The sequence below is a fragment of the Rhinolophus sinicus genome, chromosome 3, assembly GCF_057876585.1.
Source record: "Rhinolophus sinicus isolate RSI-liver-muscle chromosome 3, RSI-T2T, whole genome shotgun sequence".
In the NCBI taxonomy this organism is placed as follows: Eukaryota; Metazoa; Chordata; class Mammalia; order Chiroptera; family Rhinolophidae; genus Rhinolophus; species Rhinolophus sinicus.
In genome coordinates, this window is record NC_142503.1 from 131,290,207 (window position 1) to 131,312,549 (window position 22,343).

Consider the following 22,343-nt stretch of genomic DNA (forward strand, 5'->3'; position numbering starts at 1 on the left):
TTGCCATCAACCCCTTCACCTCCTCCATCATCCTGATAGATCTAATACCTATCTTCTACCATATATAGTTATTACAGTATTATTGACTACAGTCCTTATACTATACCCTACATCCCTATGACTACTGTGTAACAACCAATTTTCACTTCTTAATCCTTTTCCCTTTTCACCCATCCCCAACCCCCTCCCATCTTAAAGAAATCCCTTGAAGATTCCTTGTAATACTGGTTTGGTGATGATGAACTCCTTTAGCTTTTTCTTGTCTGGGAAGCTGTTTATCTGTCCTTTAGTTCTAAATGATAGCTTTGCTGGGTAGAGTAATCTTGGTTGTAGGTCCTTGCTTTTCATCACTCTGAATATTTCCTGCCAGTCCCTTCTGGCCTGCAAAGGGTCTGTTGAGAAATCAGCTGCCAGTCCTGTGGGGGCTCCCTTGTAGGTAACTAACTGCTTTTCTCTTGCTGCTTTTAAGAGTCTCTCTTTGTCTTTAACCTTTGCCGTTTTAGTTATGATGTGTCTTGGTGTTGGCCTCTTTGGGTTCATTTTGTTTGGGACTCTGTGCTTCCTAGTCTTGTATATCTGTTTTCTTTGCCAGGTTAGGGACGTTTTTTGTCATTTCTTCAAATGGGTTTTCAATTCCTTGCTCTCTCTCTTCTTCTGGTACCCCCATAATGTGAACGTTGGGACACGTGACGTCTCAGAGGTCCCTTAAACTCCTCAATTTTTTGGATTCTTTTTGCTGTTCTGGTTGGGTTTTTTCTGCTACCTTATTTTCTATGTCACTGGTTCGATCCTCTGATTGATCTAATCTGTTGAATCCCTGTACTATACTCTTCATTTCCATTATTGTATTCTTTATTTCTAATTGGTTCTTCTTTATGTTTCCTATCTCCATTTTTATGTTTCCTATCTCTTTGTTAAAGTTCTTCCTGAGATCAGTGAGCATCCTTATAACTAGTGTTTGGAACTCTGCGTCTGATAGATTGTTTGTCTCCATTTTGTTTAGTTCTTTTTCTGGAGCTTTGTTCTATTCTTTTGTTTGTGACATGTTTCTTTGTCTTCCAATTTTGGCTGCCTCCCTGTGTTTGTTTCTATGTATTAGGTCGGGCTGCTATGTCTTCTGGTCTTAGTAGAGTGGCCTTATATAGTAGGTGTGCTTTGGGGCTCAGTGGCACAGTCTTTCTGGTCACCTGAGCCACATACTCCAGGTGTGTCCCTTGTGTGGGTTGTGTGTGCCCTTCTCTTGTAGTTGAGCTTTGGTAGATAATTGGGAGGGGCATCAATGGGAGGGACTAACCCTTGGGCTCACTGGTTGTGAGGACTGGCCTTGACTACAGTGGAAGAGTTGTTGTGCAGGGGCTGACCCTACAGAACAGGATCTGCCTCTGTAGGACTCTGGTGCCTGCCCAATCTGGTCCTTGGGTGGGTCATACTTGGAGGTGGCTGGGTGATACTTGGAGGTGGCTGGGTGATGCTACAGCTCAGTTTGAAGCTGGCCACTGGGGGCACCAGCCTCAGGACCACCTTGGAGGAGATCTGCTGTAGGTCAAGTTCAGCCACAGCCTGTACCCCATCCAGGGCCACCTGACAGGAGCCACAAAGAAATCTGGAGATGGCTGCCACCTGTGGCCTTGCTTGGATACACCTTGAGAGTCCAAGCCGTGAACCAAGGCCAACTGCCACTAGTGCTGAGCTTAGGGCTGCTCAGCCAGAGGTACAGGACACATTAAAGCCAGATGCTGCTTGTCTGAGTTCTGTGAACCTTTGAGAGATCCTAGGAAAGTCTGCAGCTTGAGCTAAGGCAAGCAGTTTGTACAAAAAAAGCCACTGAAAGCAGCCTGGGTGTGCCCGAAAGTTGGGCAGGGCAGGGTCTCGAATCGCTAGGGCGTGGTGAACGAGCAGCAGAGACTCAGATATGGCCACCTGTATCTGCAAGCCAGAAAGGGGGAGGGCTCAACAAAGAAACAATGGCTTTTGCCAGCTCCTCCATCCAGGAGAAAGATGCCTCTCCAGCCCCCATCCCAAGCCAGACAACTCAATTCCCCACCATATGTCCCTGCCGCCTTTCCAGCTGCTGGACCAGTGCTGGAGCTCAGAATGAGCTCAGTGATTCCATTGGTGGGTAAGTCTGCCAGTCCCTTTTAAGAGGAATGCCTGGGAGTGCAGTCGCACTCAGTCTCACTTAGTCAAAAACTCCACTGGTTTTCACAACCAGAAATTGTGGGGACTTCTCTCCCTGGCACTGGACTCTTGGGCTGGGGTGGGGCTGGGATCTCTTGCTCCTTTGTGTGTGTGGGGGGGAACCTCCACAGCCAAAATATCCCTCCCAATCTGTAATGGTCACATGCAAGCGTGGGACCAACCTATTCTGCATCTCTGCCTCTCCTACCTGTCTCAAGGTTGCTTCTTCTTCATGTCTTTAGTGTAGAGCTTTGGTTCAGCAAAATTTTAGGTGATTCTTGATGATGGTTGTTTTGTAATTTCGTTGTAATTTTGATGTGGCTGTGAGAGAAGGTAAGCACGGCATTTCCCTACTGCACCATCTTGGTATTCTCCTGTATATTCTTAATTAAAAAGTAATCTGCATTCTGTCCTGGAGGAAATTTAATGCTAAAAATGGAGAAAAAATTAATTAATGCTGAATAGTAGCAACACAAGTAGGTAAAGCTAAATATATATATATATATATATATATATATATATGTATGTGTATATATTTGTGTGTACACACACATGCACACACACACATACACATATAGTGAATATTATCCTATGGGTAGGCTTAACCTACTATCCTAAGCTATAGTCAACCTTAAAGATTATTATATCTATGCAGAGTAAAGGGAGGGCGATTTTCTTACAAATGGGTGCACTATTATTGAATATCATTCTTCTATAATGTATTAGTTTTTTACACTATTAACTAGGCAAAATTCCTTAGTCTTCATCAATTCTAAGACTACATTTTATATAAGTTTGCTTTCACAAAGTACCATTTAAATGTTTTAAAGGACAACTATTAAACTTTATTCTTTACATAAGTTATTGGTGATTTAATCTAGTATAGTTTTGCTTTCTTTCACTCACACTTATTGAGCCAATTTACAGCAAATCAGAGCAAACGGAACATTGTTAGTCCCCTTCTAGTTAAAGATTTTTAAATGCTCAAGTATTTTTTATTTTTTTAGTTTTTGTCATTTATGACCTTGTAAAATAAAGATAAAATTAGTTTTGAAAGGTGACTATCTAGCACTTGAAACAAAATAAATCTGTTAGGTTTTTAAGAATGATAGTATTGATTACAGGCCATTTATTGTTGCCTTCATCTAATAATTTATTCAATCAGTTCTGCTCTGTCTGAATCCATGTAATTAGATTAATACGTGTAATGACTTCATTCTACAAATCTTCAAAATATGAAATATCTAAAGTTTGTTTTAAAAGTTTCTGGTGATAATTAGAAATATACTTTGGTAAATTATGTAAACTAGTTATTTTCTGTAAATTTCATTAAATATTGACATATGTTTGCAATTAAATAATGTTAGCTATACTAATTATAATTATTGACATATGTTTGGTGTAATCTTCAAGAGTGTACCATGTTTCCCCGAAAACACTAAGCAAAAGTTAGTATAAGACCTGATATCATGTCATATTATATTATGTTATAGTATATTATATTTATTATAAAGACCCGGTATTATTTTAGTATAAGTATATACTATATAGTGTACTATAAGTACTATATGTGTACTTATAGTAAAATAAGACCGGGTCTTATATTAATTTTTGCTCCAAAAGACGCATTAGAGCTGATGGTCCATCTAGGTCTTATTTTCAGGGAAACATGGTAGCTAATGTTTGAGATAATATTACACCATATATCTTCTTAAGATTTTCTTGGACAAATGAGATATTTTTGTAATTAGAACTAAATGAAAAGAAATAATCTGGCTTTTTTTTTTCTGTTACCTTTATTAGGTTAGTGGGACCTAATCTTTGAAAATATAAACTGATATAGGAGGACTCAGTTATAAGTTTTGTGTTTAAATGACATAAAACTTAGGGCTTTTCTTTTAAATGTTAATTCAGCTGTTGACTAGTATGATATTTGAGGAACTGCAATATATCTTTGAAATCAAATACTTTAATTAAAAGATATTTATAAAATGTACACAGCTTCCATGAGCTGCTTGTAGCAGCTGGCACACCCCTCATTTATCATATCACATGTGGTGTGAGTTTCATGTCTGCTACTTTTATCTCTTGATCCATCTTTTCTTTTAAGAAAAAAGCAACAGCTGACTATATAGAAGGAAAAGCTTCCTCAAGTACATTCTACTAATATTTATTAGCAGTGATCTGAGTAAATTGTAACTCTGATAGTTTAGGAATATACATATACAACTATTATAAGCCAAACATTTAAAGATACTTAAGAAACGTATTTGATTCAACATTCAACAATTAAGTTGTTAACAACTGTTTATATAAAGAACACAGCTTCAAAATTAAAGTTGAATCTATGGAAATTTTTTTATTCAAATTAGATTAATAGAAATTTCTTCTATTAGTCATTCTGATTATACAGCTCCCTAAAAGTCATATAACAACTAAGTTTCCCAAAACATTTATTGGAAAATTAAAAAGGTGGTTTTACGTCCCAATGACTGGTAACAGGTATGATGGAGGCTATGTCTAAAGTTCTCTGTTTACTACATGTCATTGTTTCCGGATGCTAAACAGAGGCATTGAGCTACCAGATACCCAGTGAGTAATGAGGTCAACTGGTTGAGACAATGAGACTGTACATAATCAACAGATTACTTGCTATGTACTTATTGATGTTAAGCACAAAGGTTAGGCACAGTCCCTCTCCTCAAAAGAGTTCTTTTTTTTTCTTTTAATTCAGATGCCCCTTTATTTTTTTAAACTTATTTTTCAATTACAGTTGACATACCATATTATATTAGTTTCAAGTATACAACATGGTGATTAGACATTTATATACCTTATGAAGTGGCGACCTCATAAGTCTAATACCAATCTGACACCATATATAATTACTACAATGTTATTGACTATATTCCCTGTACTGTACTTTACATCCCCGTAGCTATTTTATCACTGGTAATTTGTACTTCTTAATCCCTTTCACCTTTCTCACTCATCCTCCCACCCTGGTCCCATCTGACAACAACCAGTTTGTTCTCTATATCTATGAATTTGTGTTTTGTTTGTTCATTTATTTTGTTTTTTTAGATTCCACATACAAGTATAACTGTATGGTATTTGTCTTTCTCTGTCTGACTTATTTCAATTAACGTAATATCCTCTAGGTTCATCCATGTTGTCACAGTGGCAAGGTTTCATTTTTTTATGGATGATTAATATTCTGTTCTATCTTTGTACCACATCTTCTTTACCCAGTTTTCTGTTGATGGACATTTAGGTTGTTTCCATATCTTGGTTATTATAATTAATACTTCAGTGAACATATGGACACATATATCTTTTAGAATTAGTGTTTTGGATTTCTTTGGATAAATACTCAGAAGTGGAATTGCTGGGTCATATGGTAGTTCTAGTTTTAATTTTTGGAGGAACCTCCAACTATTTTCCATAGTGGCTGCAACAATTTACTCAAAGAGTTGTTCTAAAATGCTAAATTCAATGAGATTCTAAAACCATACTATGGAAAAGACTTTGAAGGCTTAGTTCTTATGTATACTTTAGGAAGGCCCAGATCTAAGCAATTTCGTACTCAAATGAGTAGGGTAGTATATTGAACATTTTAAAGTTTTTTCTTAATGTAGTGCATGTTATGTTTTACTAGATGACTAGCTGCTTAGGAGTAAAGCTATTTACCTTGTGTTTATAGGTTCTGCAGACCTTTATAATCAAAACTCAATAATTAAGTTTAATAGGGCGTTTTGTATACTGTGGCCATCTCTGTTTACTTCGAAGTTAAATATATGATATCCATACTTACATATTAGTTCATTATCCACATGTCTTTTGAGAATAGTGTCATCAAGTGGATTAAGGTACAACTTTCAAGGACATTTTGTCTTGGATTCTTTCTATTCTTCCCTGCATATTATGACTTGTTTAATGGGTAGATGCTTGGAAATTGTCCTCCTAAAAACTCGACCCAGAAGAATTCTGGTTACACCATTTCCAAATCATCTTAAGTTTATTTTAATTTTTTTACAGCTTTACTGAGATATAATTGATATACAAAAACTGCATATATTTAATGCATAAAATTTAATGAGTCTGAACATATACATAGGTGTATACCTGTGATACAATCACCATAATCAAAGTAATAAACATATCCCTCACCTCAAAAATTTCCTTGTGTCCTTGTGTGTGTGTGTGTGTGTGTGTGTGTGTGTTAAGAACACTTACCATGAGATCTACCCTCTTACCAAAATTTTAAGTGTACAATACAGCATTATTCACAATAGCCAAGATAAGGAAACAACCCAAATAATCATCAACAGACAAAAGGGTTTTTTAAAAATGTGTTTTATGCATACAATGGAATATTATTCAGCTTTGAAAAAGAAGGAAATCCTACCATTTGTAACACAATGGACCTGGAAGACATTATACTAAGTGAAATAAGTCAGTCACCGAAGGACAAATACTACATGACTCCACTTAAATAAAGTATCTAAAATAGACTTACAGAAGCAGAAAATAGAATGGTGCTTGCCAGGGCATGTGTGGAGGAATGGAGAGTTTCTCAGTGGGTATAAAGTTACAGTTATACAAGATGAAGATATTCTAGAGATCCTCTGTGCAACATAGTGCCTGTAGTTAGCAATAATGACTATCTTGTTTAGCTATTAATACCTTTGGAAGCTGAGGTGAATGCTCCATCAAAGAAACTAATATAATTCAAATTTTTGCTAAAAATAATGTTGACTTTTTTCACCTTCCTTTATGATACATTGCTTTTAGATTTTCTTCTACATGCCATGTACATCCTTGTTTGTATTTAATTTAGATTATGAGTCGACTGGAATATATATGCCCTCCATGATTGTGTCATATTAAGAAAATGGCTGCTTGGCAAATTCTAAGTATCCATTTTCCACTTTTTTTTTCATGAATTGTTGCAGTAACACTTTCTAAATTGCTATTTTTGTTAAAATGTCCGTACTACTCAAAGCAATCTATAGATTAAATGCAATCCCTATAAAAATACCTATGGCAGTTTTCACAGAACTAGAACTAACAATCCTAAAATTTATATGGAACCATAAAAGACCCCAAAGAGCCACGGCAATCTTGAGAAAGAAGAACAAACTTGGAGGTATCACGTTACCTGGTATCAAACTATACTACAAGGCCATAGTAATCAGAACAGCATGGGACTGGCATACCAAGAGACACATAGATCAGTGGAACAGACTAGAAAGCCCAGAAACAAACCCACACCTATATGTCAATTAGTCTATGACAAAGTAGTCAAGAATGTACAAATGGGTAAAGACAATCTATGAAATAAAAGGTTGGGGAAACTGGACCACCTTCTTCTCCGATATACAAGAATAAACCCACGATGGATTAAAGACTTAAATGTAAGACTGAAAACCATGAAACTCCTAGAAGAAAACATAGGCAGTAAACTCTGACGTTGCTCTTAGTAATATTTTTTTGATATATACCCTCAGGCAAGGGGAAAACAAATAAACAAATGGGACCACATCAAACTAACAAGTTTTTGCATAGCAAAGAACCCCATCAACAAAATTAAAAGAAAACCTACTGAATAGGAGAAGATATTCACCAATAATACATCTAATAAAGGGTTATTATCCAAAATTTATAAAGAACTCATACAATGCAACACCAAAAAAACAAACAATCCAATTAAAAAATGGGCAGAGGACCTGAATAGACATTTCTCTAAAGAGAACATACAGATGACCAATAGACATATGAAAAGATGCTCAACACCACTAATCATCAGAGAAATGCAAATAAAACTACAATGAGATATCACCTCACACCTGTCAGAATGGCTATCATCAATTAATCAACAAACAAATGTTGGCGAGGATGTGGAGAAAAGGGAACCCTCGTGCACTGTTGGTGGGATTGCAGATTGGTGCAGCCACTATGGAAAACAGGTTCCTCAAAAAATTAAAAATAAACTACCTTGTGACTCAGCAATTCCACTTCTGGGAAGTTATCCGAAGAAATTCAAAACACTAATTTGTATATGCACCCCTATATGTTCACTGCAGCATTATTTACAATATCCAAGATACGGAAGCAACCCATGTGCCCATCAATAGATAACTGGGTAAAGAATATGTGGTACATATATACGGTGGAATATTACTCAGCCATAAGAGGAATGAAATCTTAACATTTGTGACAACATGGATGGACCTAGGGGGTATTATGCAAAGTGAAATAAGGCAGACAGAGTAAGACAAATACCATATGATCTCACATGTGGAATCTAAAGAACAAAATAAAAACAATAAAATAAAATAAATTGCTACTTTTGGCTCTTCAGGGAAAAGTCACATTTTAATTATAAGTAATAGCTAAAAACAAAACTGTAGATCTCCTTTGGGTTTGTGATGCCATCATCTTTTATAGGAAAAAAATTATGTAAAATCACAGCCTTTAAATACACTTACCCCTCATCTCCTTTTCCCTGAGATACTATCTTAGCTATAATATCTTTGCCTGGTGGAATTGGCGTTGTACAGTGGTTATGCAATGACTGCAGATTGCATTCCTAATGCACAAGATAAAGCCATAGGCCAATAGCACTCCCTGTGTTAGGGGTGTGGTTAGCCTAGAATAAATACATTCCCTGAACTATCTCAAATGAAATTGCTGAACTTTTAATTCCAGACAAAGTTGCTTATGTTCTGGGCAATTTGAGTTTTTCCTTTTATGGATTCAGAAAAAGCCGTTCCTTAGCACATGCAGAGTCTCAAGTATTGTGACAGAGGAGAAAGAGCACTGGACTAGGATCAGGAGACCCAGAGTTTTAAATACTTCAGAAAATTGAGGCTCAGAGAGATTATCAGATGAAGTGGGTTTTATTTACGTGCATTGAGAAGTCTGACTTCAGCTCAGCACCCCAAAATGATAATTAACTCTGGTTTGTGGTAAGTCCTCCACATACTATACAATTTCTGCTTTGACACCACCGAGGAAGAGTATCTTGACGACTTTAGCTTGGAAAGACAGATTAGGTAATATTTTATGTTAACAGAAACCTTTTTTATATTTCTGAAACCTGGGCCGGAAGCTGAGCTAAATCCTTAATGCTTAATAAGATTAGCTCATTCACTGTAGCCTAACCTGCCCATTTTTAAATATACTTTAGAAGTAAAGATCTGAATAAATATACAACGGCTAGTTGATTATAAGCTTTGAATTTCTGTATGGGAACATTCCACTTTATTTGGAAGAGTACTCAGTGAACGATTGATTACCTTCTAACAGGATTTGCGGAGTCACTTGATTGCATCTGTGATTCCTTCTGCACTTTTAGAGAATGTAAACATTTCTGTGAAGCACCAGCAATCATGTCCCCACAAGCACATTTTTGACTCCTACATTCAAATCTTGATTTCTACTCCTGAGCTCTTCTAGCATTTTATACCTATTTACCCAAGACAATTTGCCCAAGTCAGATTTATAAGAATCAGGTAATATTTTTTTTTCTCCTCCCCCACCCCCTCATTTTTCTCCCAGGAGTCATTAGTGTTTGATTGCAGTTTTACATTAGTAATCATTTGACTTCTTGTTGATATTGTACATATGTTACTGCTCATCAAAAATCATGCTAACGAACACAAATATTTCACCCTTTTAGAAGCCTAATAGTCCTTGCTGTATTTGAAGGCCCTCAGAAGAAAAAGTTGCTGGAGATAATAGGTAACACTCTCAGGAAGTGACCAGAAGACTTTACATATATTAACTCATTTTGTCCTCCCCAAAACCGTATGGTATTATAATTGTCCTATAGGAAATGGAAGTACAGAGAATTTAACTGACCTGCCCAAGGTTACTTAGCTCATAAGTGGCAAAGCAGGCACGCTGACTCTCGAACTTGTCATCTTAACCATTAAGCTATATTCCTCTCCAAGAATAGTAAGAGAAAGGAGGTAGGAAAGAGGCATGGAGGCAATCTAATGACCTTCGAAAATGGAATTTAATTAAATAGGTATTACTATCGTCCTTAACACATACATGAATTTTATGATTCTTCAAAGAATCTTTTATTCTCTCAAGATATATGCCTAATGTTTTTTTCTTTTGTATTATACATATTAAATCTTATATAGATATTTTGATCAGTTTCTACTAAGTCTTACTTCTTGATAGCAATTATTTATCTATAAAATATAAAATATATCTTAGGAGTTCATACCTGTTATATTTATATATACTTTTAATCATGTGTCTTTGCTACTACAGCACCACACAAACTCATTCCCATGGTGCTGTGCCTTTCCAGTTATAGGTGGAGCAAGAAATAAAAAGTCCTACTTAAAGTTATTTTTGCTAAATATAGCAAGAAATCAAAGGTGTTTCTGCTTGTATTTTTCCTTAACTGTGGAGGTTTTAGTAGATATTAAAACCTTTTTTGCATCAAAATTGGCAAGATCAGATCTAATCTGTGGCTAAATTATAACCCACCAATACCCTAGTGAAGATAAACAAAACTATTTAAGAAAATTGATGCTAAAATAACTCTAATAAGCCTGTGCCCTAAGTTAAAGAAAAGAAACAATTATGCTATTATATCTAAAGTGATTTGTTTTTACTACAGTTTAATTAATTTGTCTCATTGTACATTCTTTGTATATGTGAAAGGTATTCATTATTCAAATATAACCATAGAGCAGAAACTATGTAAGAAGAGTAACACAGAAAGCCCTTTCCTCATTCATTATATTTGTAACTAGGACGCCCTGTAATAAGAGTCACAAAATGAAAATAAATCTCCTAATCTGAAGACAAAGTTAAGGGATGATACTGTCTTCCTTTCTAACCTTAAATTTCTAATTCCTTAAATTAGGAGCCTTGCATTCTGCCTACCTCCCCCCTATAGTATCCTTAAAATGAACAGGAGGCTAATTTTCCTGGGAAATGTATTGCCAAGAGTACGTTTCATGAGTGAGAGTCAGTTTCACAAAAATCTGCCTCCGTTGGTAATGGGAAGCTTCAGGATGAGGAACCAATGGTTCCATTTTCTGTCTCTTTCCCCAAAAGTGAGTTTGGAGACTGAATTCTGAAGTTAAACCAACCCTTTTCAATCTTCAATTTCTTATCCTCTCATCTTTTCTTTGGACCCTACTTATTGGTAGGCTAGGTGTTAGGAATACGAAGATCAATCAGACTTGGCTCTCCCCTCAAGCACTTTCACCTTGAGCATAGTGTGTTAGGCTCAGTAGTGGAGGGAAATATAGGACTTAATGAGCTCACAAAGGAAGAACATCTAAACAGACTGTGGGAAAGGAGACCATAAAGAAAAGGTTCACAGGAAGTATCCCAAGTTGAAGGCAAATGAGTAGGAGTGATCAAGTTGAGCAAGGTAATTGGTGTATCTCACGGCCTTGTGGCATGAAGCAGAAGGTACACTGTGGAAGGTGACAGGAGAGTTTATATGAGGAGCAAGATAATAAGAGATTTTGTGAGCTGTGAGAATAATATTTCAAGTCCTTAAATTTCAGTTAATAGTTAATGATTCAAAACAACCAAATTTCATGCAAAGTTTATGTTTTAATTAGACAACTCATTCTGACAATAGCATGGAAAAGGAATTGCAGGGGGCTCAGTAAAAGAGGAATCTGTTAGAAGGCCATGGGGATGACCCAGGCCAGTAGGGGAGAGGCCCTGAAATACAGCAGAGGCAATGGGATAAGAATAATAAGATAAGAAAGAGGGTAAAGTGGACATTATAGTATTAGTGAATGATTGGTGTTCCAATTGTCCGTTGCCCTAAAATTTATTGGCATTTCAGCAAGGTTGCAGACTACAAGATCAACATAGAAAAATCTATTATATTTCTATACAGTAGTGATGAGAAAATTGAAAATGAAATTAAAACTTCCATTTATATTAGCACCAAAAAAAATACTTAGAAATAAACTTAACAAAAAATACTTTATACTCTGGAAACTTCAGAACATTATTGAAAAAAATTAAAGAAGACCTAGGTAAAAGGAAACACATCCCACATTAATGGTTTGGAACACATTAAGATAGCAGTACTCCCAAAATTGTTCTACAGATCCAATGTAAATACTGTCAAAATCCCAGCTGTCTTCACAGAAATTGATCAACTCATCCTAAAATTCATATGGAAATGAAAGGGAACTGGAAGAGCCAAAAAATTCTTGAGAAAGAGGAACAAAATTGGAGGGCTCACACTTCGTGATTTCCAAACTTACTATCAAGTTACAGTAATTAAGACAGGTGGTACTGGCATAAGAATAGACATATAGATCAATGGAATCGAATTGAGATTCTACAGACAAAACCCTCAGATTTATGGTCAATTGATTTTCCACAAAGGTGCCCAAACAAATGAGAAAAGAATAATCTTTTCAAGAAATGTTGCTGGGACAATCAGTTATCTACGTGCAAAAATGAATTTGGACTGCTCACACCATTCACAAAAATTAATTTAAAATGAACCAAAGATCTAATATAAGATTGAAAAACTATAAAACTCTTAGAAGAACACACAGCTATAAATCATTGGCCTTAGATAGTCAATATTTTCCTAGATAGAACACCAAAAGTACAAACTACAAAAGAAAAAAATCAAATACGTTGGATTTCATCAAAATCAAAAATTTTTGTGCTTCAAAGGACACTATCAAAAAAGTGAAAAGACAGCCCACCAAATGGGAGAAAATTTTTGTAAATCATATCTCTGAAAAGGGACTTACATCTAGAATATATTTAAAAATATATACAACTCAATAATCAAAAGACAACCCAATTAAAACATGGGGAAAGAATCTGAATAGACATTTCTCCAAAAAAAGGTTTATATGAGACATAAATACATGAAAAGTTGCTCAATATCATTAGCCATCAGGGAAATGCAAATTGAATTACAATGAAATACCGCTTCGAAATCACCGGGATGGCTATAATAAAAAAGACGGATAATGACAAGTGTTGGGAGGATGTGGAGAAATTGGAACCCTCATATACCGCTGGTGGGAATGTAAAATGGTGCAGCCATTTTGGAATACAGTCCAGTAATTCCTCAAACAGTTAAACAGAGTACCGTATGATCTGGCAGTTCTCCTAGTTGTACACCCCAGAGAAATGAAAACATATGCCCACAAAAACTCGTACATGAATGTCCACAGCAGCATAATTCATAAGAGCCAAAAAGTGTGTTATGGACTGAATGTTTGTGTCGTCTGTCCTCCAATTCATATGTTGAAATCCTAACCCCCAAAAGTGATGGTATTGGGGGTTAGGGTCATTGGAAGGTGATTAGGTCATAAAGGCGGAGCCATCATTAATGACATTAGTAGCAGCCTTATAAAAGAGACACTGGAGCGCTCTCTTGCCCCTTCTGCTCTATGAGGACACAGTGAGAAGACAGTCGTCTGTGATCCAGGAAGCAGGCTGTCGCCAGACACTAAATCTGCCAGGGCTTTGACTTCCCAGGCTCCCAAGCTGTGAGATATAAATGTTTGTTGTTTAAACCACCCACTCTTATAGCAGCCTGAGTGGACTGAGACAAATGGTAAACAGCCCAAATGCCCACCAACTGCTAAATGGATAAATAACGGTATCATAAATGTGGTATATCCATACAAAGGAACATTATTTGATAATAAAAAAGAATGAAGTATTGAAATATGCTACGACATGGATGAACCTTGAAAACATTCTGCTAAGTGAATGAAGCCAGTCACAAATGAGCACGTTGTATGATCCCATTTATATGAAATGTCCAGAACAGGCAAAATGGTAGAGACAGAAAATAGATTATTGGTTGCTTAGGGATGGGGGTGGGGTGGGTGGGAGGATTGGGTAGTGACAGCTAAAGGGGAGACGCAGGGAGGGGTAATAAAAATGTTCTAAATTTGATTATGGTGATGAACTCACAATTTTATGAATATACTAAAAGCCATTGAATTATACACTTTAAGTGGTTGAATTATATGCCATATGAATTATATCTCAATGAAACTGTTTTTTTCCTTAGTGGAGTAAAAAACAATTTTTTTTTTCCCCTCACAATTTTGGGAGTGAGTAATCTGGGCAGGGAAGAGCAGGAACAGCTCGTATCTACTCCACCATGACTGGATCCTAAGCAGGGGTGACTCGACTGGCTTGAGTTGTCTGGTATGGCTCAACTCTGCTCATAGGCATCGGTATGCAGGAACCAGCTTGCACCACCTTCTGGGAAGTTGTGCACATTCCAGCTCCACCTTCAGTGGCACGACCTGATAGTTGTAATTGGTTTGGGTGGGAGTACTGACACCACGTAAAGTGGAAAATACTACAAATCAGGATTTCCTGATTTGAATGTTAGAGCAAGGTACAAAGAAAAAAACGAAACAGAATAACTTCAGAAGCCTCTCTAAAAGAAACCTGCAGTCGTTTTGTGTTTTGTTGTGTCTGTTTGTGTTAAATGGAGATTTTAACATAAGGAATAAGCTAACACGAGTTTCTCCCTAAGATGGCAAAATGAAAATTAAGAATAGAACATTCTCCTGCTGAAGTCAGGCAGCCACCTGCCAGCCTTAGGTTTTCTCTGGGACTATCACCATGTGACCTGCTCTTTCAGAAATGTAAAGGATGGTGGCATAGGTTGGGAGGACCACAGAGCACAGGCATCTGTCATTTACCCTACAAGGACAGCAATTATAATTTCAAATATTTTAAACGTCAAGTTTTTGCAGTAGGAGGGGCACATGAAATCAGCACAATTAGGGTTTTTTTGATAACACTTTCGTCCATGTCGAGGATGAAATCCTTTGGGTTGATCTGTGGAGAATTTCCTACTACTTGACTTTTCCTCTCTGTTTCAACACAAAAGTTTGGGAGAGTATGAACCCGGAATTAAATTTTCAAGTGTGTTGTGGCCAACAGATTGTTATGCACATAAATGCAGAGATTTAAAACCATACCTTCACTGAAAAAAGACCCTGGTATAGGTACCTGCTGTGTGCAAGGGTTTGTGGGGCCTGTAAGGAGGTAAACACATGAGAAAAAAAAAAAAAAAGGAGCGAAATAAGTGGCAGAAAGCATGTAAAGGGAGGGATTGAGTGTTCTTGATGTCTTTCTTTTTGGTGGGTGTAGTTGGATAAAAGTTGATTACCTTAGTCTGAAGGAATGTGGGAAACATGGTCTCTGTACTCAAATTAGCAACTTCAGGCAGTACAGATCAGATACCAAATTTGTTCAGACAAATACTTTATAAGCTTACTGTGGGTAGAATGTCTTTACCTTTGTTTTCTAATTGAAATAGTTTTGTTACTGATGCCGACCAAACTGCTGTGTTCTTCCTATTTTACAGTTGGCTGGGATTGGACAGGCTTTGGAAAGATAAGGAAGGGGTGAAAGTATCAACACCTATAGCAGAAACAAAAAAGCCCAACCCTCTTCAGTTTGGCCCACATCTGTCAGATGTAATCACTTCATCTCCCTACTGCTAGTGACCTAATTGGACCTTCCTTGCACCTTAATATCACTTTAGTCAAGTTAGAAAATAATACTGTAGGCTACTATTTTGGATGGTAATGTTTTAGGGACCTATTTAGCAGGTTGTCTTGGAAGCAGGCGTTTAACAGAATCACTGTCTTCTCCCTTATCTTTTGTAACAAATAACTCGAGGGATCTTTCCAACTGGCAAGAAGATCAAATCATTTTCTGATTTAAAATACTTCGGTAGTTGTCTGTTGCCTCAGGATAAAGTACCTTGGCTTACTGGGCCCTGATGTTCTTGGCTTTGCTTTCCTCTCCAGCCTCATCTCACACCACACACACACACACACACACACACACACACACACACCACACACCCCCACACACACCACACACACACACCCCCACACACACACACACCACACACACCCCCCACACACACACACCCCACACACACACCCCACACACACACACCCCACACACACACCACACACACACACACCCCCACACACACACACCACACATACCCCACACACACACACCACACACACACCCCACACACCCCCCCCACACACACACCCCCCCCCACACACACACACACACACCACACACACACACACACACACCCCACACACACACACCACACCCCCCCACACACACACACACACCACACACACACACACCACACACACACACACACACACCACACACGCACACACACGCACACACACGGTGCCAGTGTATTCTTCAGCCAGTTTGCCTGACACACCCTACCCTGCAATTTCAATTCCAAGCTTTCAAACTCGCTCTTCCTTCTGCCAAGCATACTCCTCCCTCCCTCTCTGCCTTTTCCCTCCAACCCCTCTCCCAACGTCCTCCTAAAAGAACTCTTCCTTGAATCTTTGAGTCTTAGCTTGTTCTTCACATCCAATTTTGGTTTCTGTCAGGTGTGTGGGTACTCTGCATCCCCCATCAGGGTACACAGTAATTGTATAATTGGCTATACTGCATTTTACCTGTTTACTTGTCAGTGGCTTCTTAGGTAAGATCAGTCTGTTCAACTCACCTTTGTCTCCTCAGCTCCCAGCTCCATGCCTCCAAAATAAGAAACGTTCAATACAAATTTGTGGAATAAAGAAGTAAACAAAGAAACACAGGGCTACTGGGTGTTTTTACTAAACCAGACTATTCAGATAAGACCCAGGAGCCGGTACTTATCAGTCTTTCATTCATTCTTGGCTGTAGCCACCAAGTGGCACCTGTTTTTCTGGGAAGGGAAGAATCATTCAGTAATAGAGCTCCTGTAACAGGACCTTGCCATGCTGTCACTGAGCACATCTGCAAACCCTCTGTTACTGCCATTGGGATTTGCTGCACCTGCACAGTACCCTCTACAGTTTCATTGTTTGATAGATGTGTGCTGATAATTATGATAAAACCCGGGGGACCAGCAGCTCATCAGCATCTCTACTTCTAGATGGGGCGTGACGGTGGCTGTGCCCACCATATTGGTTTCTCCTCTGACCAGTTCCCAGGGAGGGATGACAGTTGGGGGCTCAGCAACTCTATGGTCAGCACTGCCCAGCTCTGTTCAGGAACTTAATTGTTAACTTCTGGGCCTTTTTCTGCCTTACCTCGCCTCCCACCATGAACCGATGCCAAATCCTAAAGTGTTTGGGAAATGAAAAGTTGAATTTATAGAAGAACATTAGGGACCTTTGAGAACCAGAGTTGGGTAAGTCTGGGAGAGGGGAATTGAACGGCTCTGTTGTAAATATAGTTGCTGACAATTCTTTGTCTGAAAATTGTTCATATTCATTTGAATTTAATGGATCAGAGCACTCCAGCTAAAAGAACAATGATTAATGCTATTTGCTGATTTACTGTTATCACTTTGCTGTCTGTTTTCAAGACACGTGCCTCTTACTGTAAGACTAATTTTTGTCTTAGAAAAGCATTCTGGTTTTGAGGCAGAACTGTTGTCAGGGATACAAAATCAGCCTCCCAAATCTTGGACTTCCACAGTTTGTGCCTATTTTGTGGCCTAGAATTTGACACAGGTGGCCATTTCGGGCCATTAATTTCTTTCTGTAAAATGATTTCCCTGTGTAATTATAGGGGAAGTTTATTTCTAACTTCTAAATGACATAAACAAATGGAGAATGGACGGGAATAGATAAAATTACTTTAAAAAATTAGATTGTAGTGTGTATAATGGAAACACATGTATGTTTCACCCTTCCCTGGACCAAATATATGGTCACAGAAAGCTCATTAAACTTTGATCCTATTTCTAATTCTTCATTAATTATAGCAAGGTCAAGCTGAAATAATCTAGCGATTAGTCACCATAATAACAATAGTACTTCTATTTATTGAGTGCTTCCTCGTGCTTGGAGCTGTGCTACATGCCTCAGTTACATTATCTCATTCAATTTTCACAACAACCTGGTGAGATAAGTACTGTAATTCCTGCTTTTTCCACATGAGGAAACTGAGGCTCAGCAAAGTGAAGCCATTCGGCCAAGATCTCACTATTAGTAATCGACATGGTCAAGATTCAAATCCTGGTTTGACTCCAAAGGCTGTGTGTGTATTCTTAACCCCTACATGGTTTTAAGTGTTGAGTTGGATCTGGAGAGAAATTGGTTAGTATCCTGATACATGGACATTCTGCTTAAAAATAAAGCCCAGCATTTATATCACACTTTGTTTTTTTAAGAGCTTTACTAGACTACTTATTTAATGCAAATGTTTTCTCCTGAGATAGGTCAGCAGTTCTCAAACGTGGGGTGCATCAGAATCACGTGGGGAGATTGTAAACATGAAAATACCCAGGGCGCCATCCCAGACCCACTGAGTCAGAATTGCTGTGGGTGGGGATGATCTGATGTTTAATAAGCTTCCCAGGTGCTTCTAACACATAGAAGTTTGAGAATCACTGAGGTCTGTGAACGATAGGTGGGTGGTTTTGGGGAATGACATTCTCATGTTTGTAGATTTACTTAGGGCCTCACAGGAAATTTAAGAGTGGCTAAATTATAATGCAAAAATTCCAAACCATCATCCTGTCTAAATTTATAGAAATAATCAATTGGCAACATCTGTAGTATGACCGAACGTAATGGAACTGATTGTTATCTCATTTTTCTTTTTTCCTCTTGAAAAAATTGTTTATTAATGATAATAGCTACGTGGCACTCTGTTTGGTATGTGTTGAGTCTTTTTCATTTGGCATGTGTGAAATGATGGTTGTATTTCCTGTAACCACTATAAGAAGATCTAAAGGAGTTTCAAACAACAACTGTTCAGATTCCAACTACAGAATCACAAAATCCCAAGATGAAAGCCATCATGTACAGCCATATGTTACTTGAATTCTCCTTTATGGCATCTCCACTGAGTAGCTAAGTGGCCTATTTTTGCTAGACAGCTGGCACTCCATGGCAACAGTCTATTCTGACTTAGAAAGTTCTTCCCTATAGTAAGGTGAACTCCATTTCTCTAGAACTTCCATACGTTAGTCCTAGTTCTAACCCCTTATCAGAACTTCTTACTCAAATCAGCCAAAACCTTTGCTTAAGATAATAACTCCTGGCTATCATCAACAAGACAAACAATAACAAATGTTGGAGAGGCTGTGGAGAAAAAGGAACCCTCATACACTGTTGGTGGGAATGCAGACTGGTGCAGCCGTTATGGAAGGCAGTGTGGAGGTTTCTCAAAGAATTACGAATAGAATTGCCATATGACCCAGCAATCCCTCTCCTGGGTATCTACCCAAAAAATCTGAAAACATTTAGAGATAAAGACACGTTTGCTCCAATGTTCATTGCAGCTTTGTTTACAGTGGCCAAGACATGGAAACAACCAAAATGTCCTTCGATAGATGAATGGATAAAAAAGTTGTGGTATATATACACAATGGAATACTATTCGGCAGTAAGAAAAGATGATATAGGAACATTTGTGACAACATGGATGGATCTTGAGAGAGTAATGCTGAGCGAAACAAGTCAGACAGAAAAAGCAGAGAACCATGTGATTTCACTGATATGTGGTATATAAACCAAAAACAACAAAAGAACAAGACAAACAAATGAGAAACAGAAACTCATAGACACAGACAATAGTTTAGTGGTTGCCAGAGGGTAACGGGGGCGGTGGGTGGGGGGTGGGAGATGAGGGTAAGGGGGATCGAATATATGGTGATGGAAGGAGAACTGACTCTGGGTGGTGAACACACAATGGGATTTATAGATGATGTAATACAGAATTGTACACCTGAAATCTATGTAATTTTACTAACAATTGTCACCCCAATAAATTTAATTAAAAAAAAAAAAAAAAAAAAAAAGATAATAACTCCTTGATTGCTATTTTCTGGAAGTTCACAGGATGCCTCGCTATTTAATGTAAGCTGTGGCCAGGTCATGTGTCAGGCTATTTTCTGTACAGATGAACTTAGAATTATATGACTTAGACTAAATTCATGATTCATATTGTTTTTTCTTGAAGAATTTTAGTAATTCTATATATAGAGATTTATTTGCGGTGTTCAAATACAGAGGCCCAAATGATAGAAAAAGGAATGTGATCTTATATTTTGTCAAAGCATTCTAAGTGTTCCATTTTACATTAATTTCATTAGAATGATGTCATACTAACCAGATGTAAAGTTTGAAACACTGTCTGCTTTCTCTGTGAGTTGTTCAGAACCATCTAAAAACCTGGTATTTGTTAACAGGTCTCTTTTAAATGAGAAATATAATGTACCTCACTTCCCATTATTCATTTGCTCCTTTGAAGCTTAAAAGGAAAAAGAACATTAGTGTCCTCACTGCCAAAGAACTTTGGGTTCTAATACTCCTTATTCAAGGTACACTATTCCTTTTCACCATCCTTTCTCACAGAATTTGATCTGGAACCCAAGAGAAAAACAGCAAATGCACACTAATCAGTGCTCCAGTTGTCACCAATGTTAACCTTGAATGCTGGATACAGTGAGAGTCAAATGCAGGCAGAAGCTAAGATAACGAGTCAGGTTATTGTTGGGAAGATATATTTTCCTGGTAGGACTTCCTTACTGTAGCTACTTTTGGGTGTAAGTTCCAAATTTTAGAGGACAAATGTTAGTTTACAACTGTGACCTTTCAGATAGGCCAGCCAGGGTGAAAGAAGTTGAACACACTGATCACACATGGAAATGACACTCTATACTAGCATAAAAGAAAATTTGAAGTTCAATTTGAAGGTCAGCTATGCATCCAAAATCCCTTCTCCAGTATCATTTTCCTTGGGCCAAAACGAGAGACCAGCATTCTTTTCAAGCTCCCCTTATGCTTCCAGACTTTTGCCCTTCCATCATGGATCATCTTTCCTGAAATTACTGTGATCTCTTTTTGTCACTCAGCCAACCAATTCAAGATACTTTGCCACCATGTCTGTAGCATCAGGTTCTACCTAGACTCCTACCATCATTGATGACATCTCCAACATTCAAGTTGATTCCTCAAAATGTAAAACACAGTACAGAAAAAAAAAACACCATGTGTGAGTCACGAGTCACTTGTATTTATTTTATGAGAAGACTATGAACTTACAGACATGTTCTGACAACTGAAAAAACACTGTGGGAAATGATATATCTGCTTTACTATTAAAGGACCGAATGACATTTGAACTACAATAATACATGTCTTTTTTTTTTCTTCCAGGTTTCAGAATGAAGTTTAATGCTGTGTGCACGCAATCACGCGTCAGAGTTATTTTCAGAAACTATAGAAAGTCCTATGCTGTGGATCTCCTCCAGGTCCACGCTGAGGGCTCGGGCTGTTCGGGATGCAGCGGGCATCACCACCAGGCACCAGAGGGGTCAGAGGAGGGTCGGTTTAGTTGTCCTTAAACTTGCCGTTGATGTAGGGCACCCTGTGTACAATCAGCCGCCAGTCGGTGGCCCACACCAGCCCCACGGGCCAACGGGGCCCAACATGCCCACTGTGAGATCCAGTTCTTGGCCAGTTCATGGTAGCGCTGGCTCAGGAAGCTGCTCAGCCTCGCTGCGCGGTCTGTAGCGCAGGGTGACCCTGGTTCCGCCCAGCCCGGACGCACTGCGCAAGTACCCAGAAGCCCCCAATAATATATGTCTTAATGTCTGCTTCTTGGAAGACTATGGCAAAAATATATCGATTTATATCACTAAACTTTCTAGGGTTAGCTCCCACATTAACAGATACAGTGCACCAACAGTGATTCATAATTAAAAAGTAGGAAGAGCAGCAATTGAAAATTATGACCAACTCACAACAGTGCTCATGCAGTGTTTCACCCAGCTTCCTGTCTGAAAACTGTAGGAATTCTAACTATCTGCCTCTGCTCATTAATTGTGGGAGCTTGGCAATCTGCCAAGTATTGTATGGCTGCCAGTCTTCCTCCTGGAATTCTGATTTACAGTCTTCACTAAACCAAGGCCAATTTATGTATTATGCACAGTAAGCACAGTTTCCAGGGCACAGGAGACTTTTAGGAGCCCACAAATATGTCTTAATTTCTTTTAAAATAAGACAATAAATAAAACAATAATGAATATACAATAATGAATCTGCCTGAATTATATTTGTCTTTTTACCAAGGCAGTCATAAAATAGATTTTAAAAACATTTTGT

The 22,343-nt window shown here is 38.0% G+C and overlaps 1 protein-coding gene across 1 annotated transcript in view; it reads left to right on the forward strand.

Annotated features, from left to right (window-relative positions):
* The window catches only part of KATNBL1 (katanin regulatory subunit B1 like 1), a 79,134-nt gene extending 56,872 nt beyond the window's left edge, over nucleotides 1–22,262 (forward strand). Inside the window, exon 11 of the mRNA XM_074327937.2 lies at nucleotides 21,396–22,262. Within this exon, the coding sequence (XP_074184038.1) occupies nucleotides 21,396–21,407 (12 nt within the window). The 3' untranslated portion in view covers nucleotides 21,408–22,262. The remainder of the gene's footprint in view (nucleotides 1–21,395) is intronic.
* Nucleotides 22,263–22,343: the final 81 nt, after the last annotated feature.